The following is a 13,926-nucleotide window of genomic DNA, read 5'->3' as shown; positions in this document are numbered from 1 at the left end:
GCCAGTAAGCTACCACTATAAACTACTGCTAATGTAGCCAGTAAGCTACCACTATAAACTACTGTTCCTGTAGCCAGTAAGCTACCACTATAAACTACTGCTCATGTAGCCAGTAAGCTACCACTATAAACTGATCATGTAGCCAGTAAGCTACCACTATAAACTACTGCTAATGTAGCCAGTGAGCTACCACTATAAACTACTGCTCCTGTAGCCAGTAAGCTACCACTATAAACTACTGCTCCTGTAGCCAGTAAGCTACCACTATAAACTGATCCTGTAGCCAGTAAGCTACCACTATAAACTACTGTTCCTGTAGCCAGTAAGCTACAACTATAAACTACTGCTCCTGTAGCCAGTAAGCTACCACTATAAACTACTGCTCCTGTAGCCAGTAAGCTACCACTATAAACTACTGCTCCTGTAGCCAGTAAGCTACCACTATAAACTACTGTTCCTGTAGCCAGTAAGCTACCACTATAAACTACTGCTCCTGTAGCCAGTAAGCTACCACTATAAACTACTGCTCCTGTAGCCAGTAAGCTACCACTATAAACTACTGCTCATGTAGCCAGTAAGCTACCACTATAAACTACTGCTCCTGTAGCCAGTAAGCTACCACTATAAACTACTGCTAATGTAGCCAGTAAGCTACCACTATAAACTACTGCTCATGTAGCCAGTAAGCTACCACTATAAACTACTGCTCCTGTAGCCAGTAAGCTACCACTATAAACTACTGCTGCTGTAGCCAGTAAGCTACCACTATAAACTACTGCTCCTGTAGCCAGTAAGCTACCACTATAAACTACTGTTCCTGTGGGCAGTAAGCTACCACTATAAACTACTGCTCATGTAGCCAGTAAGCTACCACTATAAACTACTGCTCATGTAGCCAGTAAGCTACCACTATAAACTACTGCTCCTGTAGCCAGTAAGCTACCACTATAAACTACTGCTCCTGTAGCCAGTAAGCTACCACTATAAACTACTGTTCCTGTGGGCAGTAAGCTACCACTATAAACTACTGCTCATGTAGCCAGTAAGCTACCACTATAAACTACTGACTGTAGCCAGTAAGCTACAACTATAAACTACTGACTGTAGCCAGTAAGCTACCACTATAAACTACTGACTGTAGCCAGTAAGCTACCACTATAAACTACTGACTGTAGCAAGTAAGCTACCACTATAAACTACTGCTCCTGTAGCCAGTAAGCTACCACTATAAACTACTGCTAATGTAGCCAGTAAACTACCACTATAAACTACTGCTCATGTAGCCAGTAAGCTACCACTATAAACTACTGACTGTAGCCAGTAAGCTACCACTATAAACTACTGACTGTAGCCAGTAAGCTACCACTATAAACTACTGTTCCTGTAGCCAGTAAGCTACCACTATAAACTACTGACTGTAGCCAGTAAGCTACCACTATAAACTACTGCTCCTGTAGCCAGTAAGCTACCACTATAAACTACTGCTCCTGTAGCCAGTAAGCTACCACTATAAACTACTGTTCCTGTGGGCAGTAAGCTACCACTATAAACTACTGACTGTAGCCAGTAAGCTACCACTATAAACTACTGTTCCTGTGGGCAGTAAGCTACCACTATAAACTACTGCTCCTGTAGCCAGTAAGATACCACTATAAACTACTGTTCCTGTGGGCAGTAAGCTACCACTATAAACTACTGCTCCTGTGGGCAGTAAGCTACCACTATACACTACTGCTCCTGTAGGTAACACATTCACAGCTGAACACACACACACACACTCTTGTCGGAATGCCACGCAGTGTATTTATAGAGCCTAACGAATGGTGCGATTACATCTCCAAACTCAATCGGCAGGACAGGAATGCCAGTCAGCCTGAGAAGGACAAGTGCCTCTGTATGTCCACCATTCAGCCCATCTTCCCATGCTAACTCTTTGAGGACATAACCACTGTGCTGTAGGTAGCATGCTAGTATTCAGACAGAGGTACATTTCATAACACCTCCTGTAGGTTAGCCTACTGTAGTAGGTAGCATGCTCGTATTCAGAGGTACATATAACTCGTCTTGTAGCCTACTGTAGGTAGCGTGCTAGTATTCAGAGGTACATCTCCGTATGTTTATGTTTATTAAAGGATCCCCATTAGAGACACATGAAAGAGCCTCTAGTCTTCCTGGGGTCCTGGACAAAACAAATACAATACAAATGTACAACTAAAATGTACAGCTAGCCTACTGTAGGTAGCATGCTCGTATTCAGAGAGGTACATATAACTCCTCCTGTAGGCTAGCCTACTGTAGGTAGCTTGTTAGAAAACAACAATGTCATAGCATTATACTCACTAACAGCAAAACAGTTTCTTTCTGCCACACAGCATAATTTTCTCATTGATTACATGCCATTTTGCAACACAGTAATCCAGTAAAAATACAGATTTGTTGATATGACATTTCAATATTGATCTAGCTTACTACAAGACGATGCCAAGCCAATGCGTGACACTGACAACCATGACAATGGAACTCAACCTTTGATTGGCCACTGGTCTTAGGCCTTGTCCACACTGACACGGGTATTTTTGGAAACCGAGCGAGCCAACTCCAGCCAACTCCTCAAACAATCAATTAATCAATCAACCAACTAAATACCAATTGAATAGAGAGGGGAGCCACTGCTGGTGGAGACTCAGGGCTAGATCCACAAAGAATGGATTGCACGGTGCTAATTGCACCCTTACAATTCATTATGAATTGAAAATGGGGGACCCTGATTTAAACAACACAAAAGTCTTTCTCTGGTCTGCATCCCCTTAACAATTGTGTGTATTGAGCCGTACTGTATTGTACCCATTCTGCAATCTGTTAATACAATTTTCATTCAATCACCTGCACCGTGCAATCGATTTTTGGGGATCTAGCCCTCAGTGTTCATGATAACAGAACATGAGGTGAACATGTTAACCCATAACCCTTTAAGAAAGTGAATATCAGGAAGGCAGCAGGACCGCACGGTATCCCCGGCTGCATCCTAAAAGTCTGTCATCCCCACCTGTGTGAAAAAGTCCACCATTATTCCTGTACCCAAAAAATCCACGCCTGCTTACCTCAACGACTATCGCCCTGTAGCTCTCACCTCCATAGCCATGAAGTGCTTTGAGATGCTAGTGAAGGGCTACATCTGTTCCTCCCTCCCCAACACCTTGGACCCCCTGCAATTTGCATATTGCCCCAACAGGTCCACGGAGGACGCCATAGCCCATGTGCGCTACGCTGCCTTGAAAACGTTTCACTTAGTGCCCTCTAAATTCGTTGGCGCGGCTAAACCCTCAACCTGTCTGTTTGACCCTCTTCCAGCAACTCATAAAAAAACTCTTCCCAACTCTAGGCCCTGCCCTACTCAATATCTTCAACACCTCCTTGTCTACTGGCGTGGTGCCCCATGGCCTTTAAATCAGCAGTCATTAAACCACTACTTAAAAAACCGAACCTCGACCCTCTAATCTTGAAAAATTACAGACCCATCTCCAATCTTCCGTTCCTATCCAAAATATTAGAACGGATTGTCGCAACGCAACTTACTGACCATCTATCAAACAATAATCTTAATGAATCTTTTCAATATGGCTTTAGAGCCTTACACTCCACCGAAACAGCGATTACCAAAGTCACAAATGATTTACTGCTCTCTCTCGACTCAAACCTAACTTCTGTGCTCTTATTGCTTGATCTCAGTGCAGCATTTGACACTATCGATCATTAGATTCTTCTAGGTCGGCTCGAGAATCATGTTGGCATTCGGGGTCACGCACTTGCTTGGTTTAAATCTTATTTAACTGATAGAACACACTGCGTGGTAATGATTTAACATCTGAGTGCAATGCCGTGTCCCACAAGGCTCTGTTCTGGGCCCTTTGCTATTTTCGATTTGCATGCTACCCCTCTGCAATATCATACGCAAATTTGGCATAAACTTAAATTTTTACGCTGATTACACCCAATTATATATACCTATTAAGCCAAATGATTGCTCCCAATTACAAAATCTTGAGGCTTGCCATTAAAAAGTGGATGTCGCAAAACTTTACTCCTTAATGCAGATAAAACTGAGATGTTAATTGTTGGCCCCCCAAACCACAGAGGCCTGTTTGAGGACATCTCCCTCAACTTTGATACTTGTCATGTATCCCAGAGCTCCACCATAAAAAACCTCTGAGTACATTTTTATACCTTCCTCTCATTTAATGCACACATAAAAAATGTCACCAAAATTGCCTTCTTCCATCTTCGTAATATCGAAAAAATTCGACCCATTTTAACTCTGGCTGATGCTGAAACCCTAATTCATGCTTTTGTCTCTTCAGATCTAGACTACTGTAATGCACTTTTTTCAGGCCTACCTAATTCAAGCATCAAAAATCTTCAACTTGTGCAAAATGAGGCTGCACGGATACTAACTAAAACTAGAAAATGTTATCACATCACCAGTTTTGTCCACCTTACACTGGCTTCCTATTCAAGCCAGATCTGACTTAAAGTGCTACTCCTCACCTACAAAATTTGGGCTCGCACCGCTCTATCTATCTCGCCCGCTCGTGCTCTGCGCTCACAAATGTGGGGCTTCTATCGATTCCTAGGGTTAAAAAGAAATCCACCGGCCACAGAGCCTTTGTCTACCGCGCTCCCTACCTGTGGAACAAATTACCTGCCGTCGTCAGGGACGCCTGCTCTGTCGAAGCTTTTAAATCCCTGCTTAAGACCCATCTTTTCTCTCTCTCCTTCAACCTACCCTGATCTCACCTGGTCGGGGACTGACCCTTAGATTAATCCGTCTAGTTTAGTTAGGATGTCTATTTGCTCAAATGTCTGCTTTTCTGCAGACATGGGAGAACCTTTTTAACCTCTGTCTCTGTCTCAACCGGTCCCATGGAACAGCTTCATACCGCCTTCTGTCTGGCCTGCAGTGCTGAACCTTACCTGCTCCGCCCTGACCAATTCTGAGTGGCTTCTCCTGCCCCCCGGGGCATATGGCCCTGAGCTACTGTCTTGTATCTCATCCTGTATCCATATGCTTGCAGTAGTTCTATCTATTACTCAATTTCACAATTTTCTTATATACTATGATTCTGCTGTCACCATGTATGCATATGCTCACTACATGTATTTATTGCTCCATCTCCGCACACTACAAACATGGGAACTCTCTAACCCCCGTCCCCAACCCCCCCCATCTCTCTTGAGTGGTTGTCTCGTAGTGCTGACCAAGGTGGTGGATGTCTCGGGGTCTTGGCCAAGATTGCAGTGACTGTTCTATGTGCACCACAGAGGCCATGAATCAGCTTCTTACCGTCTTCTGTCCATGGTCTGTCAACATGGTTTAGACGTGGAGTTCATTGCTGGGTTAAGTACTTCTATTCTATTCACATATGTTTACCACTTGTATCTATTGCTATGTCCGCCCATCACAATCACGCAAACTGTCTAACGCCTGTCCCGTCTCCTCCTCAAGTTTCAAGTTTCAAGTTTCTTTAATAGTGGTCATACAGAAGTACAGAATACTTTTATACAAAATGCTTCTTACTGTTACGCTCCAGAGACTGTGCAAGACAAGATAAGTATGAAATAAAATAACATAGTATAGCATGTAAATTAGAAGAAAAAAAAAAGGCAGGGGAACTATGTGAGAATGCTATTCATCGACTACAGCTTAGCATTCAATACCATAGTCCCCTCCAAACTCGTAGCCATGCTGGGCTTGAACTATGACCTCTGCCAGTGGGTCTTGGACTTCCTGACAGCAAGACCCCAGGTGGTGAGAGCAGGCAACTGCACCTCCTCATCCATCACTCTCAACACAGGGGCCCCCCACGGCTGTGTTCTGAGCCCCCTCCTCTACTTGCTGTACAGACATGACTGTGTGGCACAGGGTTACAACAACACAATTATCAAGTTTGCTGACGACACAGGGCCTGATTTCTGCAAACGACGAGAGGGCCTACCTGGAAGAGGTAGAGGACCTGGCGCAATGGTGTCGGGAGAACAGCCTCTCCCTGAACATCAGCAAAACAAAAGAGATGATTGTGGACTTTAGGAGGTCGGGGGACAGGGACTACAGCCCCCTCAGCATCGACGGGGCACCAGTCAGTTTTAAGTACCTCAGAGTCCACATATCCGAGGACTTGACATGGACCACACACATTGACAGTGTAGTGAAGAAGGCACGGCAACGCCTCTACTTCCTTAGGCGCCTAGGGAAGTTCAAAGTGAGTCAGAAAATCCTCAAGAACTTCTACTCGTGCACAATAGAGAGCATCCTGACTGGTAACATCACCTCCTGGTTTGGGAATAGCACCGCACAAGACCGCAGCAGACTACAGCGATTGGCCCGTTCAGCCGAGCGTACAATTAGAGGTGGGCTTCCCACTCTCCAGAACGTTTATAACAAGCGTTGCAGGGCCAAGGCTAAGAGAATAATCAAAGACTCTAGTCACCCAAACAACGGCCTCTTTGAACTGCTGCGGTCAGGCAAGCGGTACCGGAGTCTCATGGCCAGTACAGAGAGACTCAGAAGGAGATTCTATCCCCAGGCCATCAGGATGCTCAATGACAATGACACTATGTACCAGTGTGTATCTACACACACTGCACACACATCCACATGTACAGACACACTCACTTTAAACAAACACTCACCTTACCACTCACTTTAGACAGTTTAACACACTTTATATGTATCTATTATTAAAGAGATTTGCACTACATTCATACCTCATTTGCACCCTACCCTACGTTTTGTACCTCTGCATTGTACCTCACTGTTACTCATTTTACTCTGTATTGTATATTGTATATATATTGACTTTACTTACTTAATTACTTTTTTTACTTACTTTATTTTTACTGTATGTAGTACACTCTCAGGGGCTCATACAGAAACAAGCATTTCATCATAAAGTATTCTGTATTTTGTTGTGACAAATAATAAACAAACTTGAACTTGAAAACGAATCAATCGACTAACCAACTAGAAGCTCAAGAAATCGTATGGCATGGGTGCCTGCTTCGGTGTCTATGTAGGCCTGCTTGTGTGTGTTTGTTTGTTTGGGGGGGGGTTTATATTGATATAATGTAATTTTGCTTCCTGGTGAATGCCACATGCAAGCCCCTAGAGGGTTTTTAGGCAATTCTCCTACACATCCCTTGTGGATTATTATATTGTATTATATATGTAATTGTTTTTATATGTGTAAATAAACAAACAAACAAATTAGTATCAGGGACCATGAGAAGAATTATATTTTCTGCTGCGATTCAAAATGTTAAGATATAGTTCAGTTGAATGTGTTTTTAAATTGCAGCACAAAATACAACCCTTAAAAGAACATGCCAACATACCAGTTTCCTCTCTGTGCGTTCAGTAGAAAGCTATCTTGGCTGCACGTTAGCCTAGCTTAGCACAATGAATGGAAGCGGACATGGTCGGTTAGCCTAGGCATTGTCCAACTAACGCCTCTCCCGAAAGCTAACCGGTCATGTCCGCTTCCATTCATTGTGCTAAGCTAGGCTAACGTGCAGCCAAATAGATTTCTACTGAACGTACAGAGAGGAAACTGGTATCTATCTTCTAGTCTCTCTCTGGAGAAGAGGCTAAGCTAATTTCCCAAAATGTTGGTGTGTTCTTTTAAGATAGTTAATTTAAATGTATTTTTTTTTATTGCAGCACAAAATACAACCCTTAATGGTTTGCATTTTAAGTTTGCATAACGTTTAAAAATCCAGTACAATGATGTTTTAATCCCGTCATAAATTGCATATTGTGGAATGTTAATGTCATGAGTGTAATCCTTTCAGCTTCAGGTGCATCATTTGATTTGTTACAAGTGGTTTAGGTCGCCCTCTCTGAACCCTCTCACTGGACACTATATAGATGCTGGATTGTTAAGCACTCAGCACTGTCCTCTCACTCAGCTAGATGTGACTGATGGGTCAAATCAAAGCATCCCGTGTGTCACTGTGTATATGCTGTTGAATCTAGACGACTGCAGCCACACCACGAAACATTTAGAAAATATGTCTTCAAAATCTAAATCTGATTCAACAGAGACAAGTTTGATTATTTCACTCAATAGTAGGGGTGTAACGCTACACAGAAGCCACGGTTCAGTACGTACCAGGGTCACGGTTCGGTACGTACCACGGTTTGGGGGTCACGGTTCGGTACGTACCACGGTTTGGGGGTCACGGTTCCGCGGTTCGGTACATACCACGGTTTGGGGGTCACGGTTCGGTATGAGTTTGGTATAAGGGGAAAAAAGTTACAAAACCCCTAAATGTATAAGGCTAGGTTTCCTTTCATTTATTTTGAACAGACAGCAGTACATGTTATACTTAGTTCCACCTAGGCTTGCCGCGGAGGTCTGTGATACCGGTGTTACTCTGTGTTCAGAGTCCATTACTTGCTCACTGCCCCCACTGGTGTAAGCTTATTAAGTTTCACTTTCACTTTTCACTAGAGTAGATTTAACTTCACATGAAGCGGAGAAAGAAGACTCTAGAGATGAGACGACATGTTACACAACAATGGCAGAGGATTTATCAATATTTTGGATTAAAACACAGCGGCAGCTCGACTGGAGAGGAGCTCAGGAGCTCAGAGGACCAGTCCAGACCAGCAGCTCAACTGGAGAGGAGCTCAGAGGACCAGTCCAGAGCAGCAGCTGGATTGGAGAGGAGCTCAGAGGACCAGTCCAGACCAGCAGCTCGACTGGAGAGGAGCTCAGAGGACCAGTCCAGACCAGCTGCTTGACTGGAGAGGAGCTCAGAGGACCAGTCCAGACCAGCTGCTTGACTGGAGAGGAGCTCAGAGGACCAGTCCAGACCAGCAGCTCGACTGGAGAGGAGCTCAGAGGACCAGTCCAGACCAGCAGCTCCACTGGAGAGGAGCTCAGAGGACCAGTCCAGACCAGCAGCTCGACTGGAGAGGAGCTCAGAGGACCAGTCCAGACCAGCAGCTCCACTGGAGAGGAGCTCAGAGGACCAGTCCAGACCAGCAGCTTGACTGGAGGGGAGCTCAGAGGACCAGTCCAGACCAGCAGCTCGACTGGAGAGGAGCTCAGAGGACCAGTCCAGACCAGCAGCTTGACTGGAGAGGAGCTCAGAGGACCGGTCCAGACCAGCAGCTCGACTGGAGAGGAGCTCAGAGGACCAGTCCAGACCAGCAGCTCGACTGGAGAGGAGCTCAGAGGACCAGTCCAGACCAGCAGCTTGACTGGAGGGGAGCTCAGAGGACCAGTCCAGACCAGCAGCTCGACTGGAGAGGAGCTCAGAGGACCAGTCCAGACCAGCAGCTTGACTGGAGAGGAGCTCGGAGGACCAGTCCAGACCAGCAGCTCCACTGGATTTCTCAATCAGCTGTGAGGGAAAGTCACACGGAAGATAGATGCTGTGTTTGTTTCCAGCTGTTAACAGGAAAAATATAAAAATGTTCAGCCTATTGTAATGACCCTGCTGTGTTACAAACGTGTCATTCATTCATGGTTTTGTTTCAGGGACACCTGTAGTAAAGAAAAGGGGGATGGGGCGAAACAGCCCAGTGCAGGTTGTTAAGTTGCTCCGTCCGCTTGTCATCATGCCTTTACAAGCATCAACGTTTTATTTATCATCTGAATTTGGCAATATGAGCTTAATATTTAACGTTAAAAATCAAAGTAAGCCTCTATGGATATTGAGCATCATTTTGTAAAATGTGCAGCCCTAGTTCCACCCAGTGTCTTATAGTCCCCCCTGAGACGTATGCGTGGCATGGCTCCCTGTACTGAACTGTGACGTCTGTACCGTGATGTCGCGGGACGAATACATGTACCGTTACACCCCTACTGAATAGAGACACACACTCACCTTAGACACTTTAAACACTACACCATATTTTATCTATTTATTAAAGAGATTTGCACTACATGTCTAATTTTTTATCTTTTTTTTTGTGCCTGCATTTTTACTTCATTGTACTTAGGTTGTTCTTTAGTTGTACAGTATACGTGTTGGGACTTTATTCCTCTATTACTTACTTTTTATTTTACTGTATGAAGCACATTCTCAGGGGCTCATACAGAACCAAGCATTTCACTGTAATGTACATGTACTTTATATGTGACAAATAAAAGCAAACTTGAACGTACTGTTGTCAGAAACTACCTGTGACCACGTACTGTTGTCAGAAACTACCTGTGACCACGTACTGTTGTCAGAAACTACTTGTGACCACGTACTGTTGTCAGAAACTACCTGTGACCACGTACTGTTGTCAGAAACTACCTGTGACCACGTACTGTTGTCAGAAACTACCTGTGACCATGTACTGTTGTCAGAAACTACCTGTGGCCATGTACTGTTGTCAGAAACTACCTGTGGCCATGTACTGTTGTCAGAAACGACCTGTGACCACGTACTGTTGTCAGAAACTACCTGTGACCATGTACTGTTGTCAGAAACTACTTGTGACCACGTACTGTTGTCAGAAACTACCTGTGGCCATGTACTGTTGTCAGAAACTACCTGTGACCACGTACTGTTGTCAGAAACTACCTGTGACCACGTACTGTTGTCAGAAACTACCTGTGGCCATGTACTGTTGTCAGAAACTACCTGTGACCACGTACTGTTGTCAGAAACTACCTGTGACCACGTACTGTTGTCAGAAACTACCTGTGGCCACCACGTACTGTTGTCAGAAACTACCTGTGACCATGTACTGTTGTCAGAAACTACCTGTGGCCACGTACTGTTGTCAGAAACTACCTGTGGCCATGTACTGTTGTCAGAAACTACCTGTGACCATGTACTGTTGTCAGAAACTACCTGTGACCATGTACTGTTGTCAGAAACTACCTGTGACCATGTACTGTTGTCAGAAACTACCTGTGACCACGTACTGTTGTCAGAAACTACCTGTGGCCATGTACTGTTGTCAGAAACTACCTGTGACCATGTACTGTTGTCAGAAACTACCTGTGACCACCATGTACTGTTGTCAGAAACTACCTGTGACCACCACGTACTGTTGTCAGAAACTACCTGTGACTAGGTGAAAACTGGGTGTTGACAGTGTACTGAGTGCACGAACAATGTCCCAGGTCTCAGGAAGTCACTCTTATGGGCTGATCGATAACTATTCTCTGTCCTCGCTCCACAATGGTGGAATGAACTCCCCACCACAGTCAGGACAGCTGAAACCCGGCCAACTTTCTGCAGTTTTTTTTATTTTATGAACCTTCTGTACCGTCTTTTACTATCATGCAATTTGCTACTAAATAATCGTCCTCACTATATTGCTAGTGCTACCTACTCTACCTACTATGCTAATTATGTCTATGATACTACTATGCACTCAAGACTGTGGCACTCAAGTTCAACACTATTTGACGGACATTGTTACTTAGCTGCCAGAGTTGTATCCTTCCTGCTGACCTGTTGTATAGAACTTGTAAGTCGATTTGGATAAAAGGGTCAACTAAATATATATATGTTTATATATGTATGGCGTTTACAAATGCTGCATCAATTCACTTTCAAGTCAACATCTTAAAAACAGACAACGATCTGGCGACTGGGTGGCGTAGCGGAGATTGCGCTCGTCACCAATGCAAGAGACTCCGGTCTCGAATCCCGGTGTCAGCATTGCCTGCGGCTTGGGCCAGTCGTCATACTATCTCAATTGACAAGAGGTAGCGGGTGGAAGTCGATGGGTGGGGATTGGACGTTGTGGACAGCGACTCCTACAGGCCGGTTGGGTGACGCCTGTACAGCAGAGACAGGAAGTATCGGGGGCAGCGTGAGCCTCCCACGCGTTACTCCTCGCCACTGAGAGTCGGCGCTGTCTGGTGAAAAGATGCGACAGGCTGCCTCCTCGTGTACCGGAGGGGACACGTGATGCAAGGCTTCTATCCTCACTACAGCCGACCAGTGGGAGGCATAGTCTAGCAACATTCAAGACAGGGGAGGGGAGAATTGGCAATACAAAATTGGGATGGGAGAAAAATAGAAAAAGTGAAAAAATTATTTAAAACGTTTACTTGCTGCTGACAGAACAACCGTTCTCGTTTACTTGACAAAAAGGTTGGTACAGTAGTTTTTATTAAATGTTTTGATTTGAAAGCAAATCTACTTTCTGAATTCATTGAATTGAAGCAGAATTGATCCCGACCCTGGTGAGCAGTAGTTGTTCGTCTAAAAATGACAAGCGGGTATCGTTATAGGCGGTTTTTCAACTCGACGTGAACATTTGAGTTGTTGACATTACAGTAGAAAACACTGTAACAGGAAATTTACTTTCAGTCCAAGCTGTTGCCTGACAAGACAATTTCATTTCAGTTTGATTAGGAATCTTTCTTTTTCATATCGGGTGACCTCCCAACCCCCGACATTTGGAAAGCCTGCTGTACATACTTCATATCCATGTTCTTTATAATGATTTTATTTTTTTTAATTTTTTTTCTCTTTTCCATGCATCTGAGGCTCGTGACGCAGGTTTTTTTTGTTTGTTTATTGGTAGCTATAGCAATATAATTATTATTATTATTGTTATTATTATTACCGTTATTATTATTCATGGTCATATCATCATTATTATTGTTATCATAGTTATGGTAATGATTATTATTATATGGTATGAAGCTGTAAGGTGCATTTGAGCTGACCATTATGTTAAAATAAATATGAAGTTTGGAAGGGGGCAGGAAACATACATTTTCTTCATCCTGCTCCTTTTCGGCCATGGGTGTATCATATTAAAAACAAAAAAAAGATGTTGGTGATATTGTGCAAATATTAACTGTACCCCCATGTACGAAACAAAATAAAATGAATGAATGAATGAATGCTTGCTCCGGCTGGAATATTACCACACCTGGAAACACTTTTAATAGGTGTTATTTTTAGAACTATAGGTGTTGTTCTATAGACCCTATATAGTAGCCCCTAACACTCCCAACATATGTGACGCATGTCTCAATAAAGTAAATGGTGCATTTATATAGTGCTTTTATCCAAAACGCTTGTTCCTCACATTTCCCCCCCATTCATTCACACACCCGACGGCAGAGGCCACCATGCAAGGTGCCGACCTGCTCATCGGGAGCAATTAGGGGTTAGTGTGTCTTGCTCAAGGACACTTCGACACACTGCCCGGGAATCGAACCGGGAACCTCCGGATTACCAGACGGCCGCTCTACCTCCTGAGCCCGCTGTTGCCTCCAAAAGGTGACTAAGACATGACATAGTAAATTAAACACATGTAAGGGATACTGTAAATGACTTCCTCTCGATCCTGATGACACACACAGACACACAGATACACACACACACACACATTAAGAGGGTATCGGTTCCAGAGCTCATACGGTGACACACTGCTACCGGGTAGCCTGCTCCTCCCACATGGCTCTTCCAGTTGCCTGGCATCCACTGGGCCGAGCAGGCATCTGTGACGCAGTGGAGGCACACTGCCGCCATTGTGTGTCGAGCGCTGTGATGTCACAGGCGCTCCACATCAAAGGCTGTCAGCCAGTGGGTGGACAGCAAGCAGAGGAGGGTGGGGTCAGAGGTCAACTCTGTATTGTGCCGCAGATTTGTGTCACAACATGCACACACACACACAAACAACACAAAGGTGTCCAATATAACACAAAGGTACATAATGCATACAATAAATTAGCAATAAACACATGTAGAATAGAAGCATATGAGATTATAATGTACATACTTATATCTTAAATAAATATGAACATTATTAAATAAATATACTACATACTAGTGTATAAAATATAAAACACAGTTATGTGCACACACGTGCGCGCACACACACATGCATACGCGCGTGCACACACAGGGGCAGTGTGAGGCCATGTCACCAGTATTCCGGGCCAGGGTGTTAAT

At 44.2% G+C, this 13,926-nt stretch overlaps 1 protein-coding gene across 1 annotated transcript in view; it reads right to left on the bottom strand.

Annotated features, from left to right (window-relative positions):
• tfeb (transcription factor EB) overlaps positions 1–13,503 on the bottom strand; it is a gene marked incomplete at both ends in the record, with an annotated part of 46,178 nt that extends 32,675 nt beyond the window's left edge. The window contains 1 exon segment of the mRNA XM_084315612.1: positions 13,408–13,503. Coding sequence (XP_084171738.1) covers positions 13,408–13,503 — 96 coding nt within the window.
• Positions 13,504–13,926: the final 423 nt, after the last annotated feature.

Source organism: Notolepis coatsorum, assembly GCF_963971535.1.
Source record: "Notolepis coatsorum genome assembly, chromosome: 6".
Taxonomy (NCBI): Eukaryota; Metazoa; Chordata; class Actinopteri; order Aulopiformes; family Paralepididae; genus Notolepis; species Notolepis coatsorum.
The sequence above is the reverse complement of the archived record's forward strand: the minus strand, read 5'-3'. Positions and strand labels throughout refer to the sequence as shown.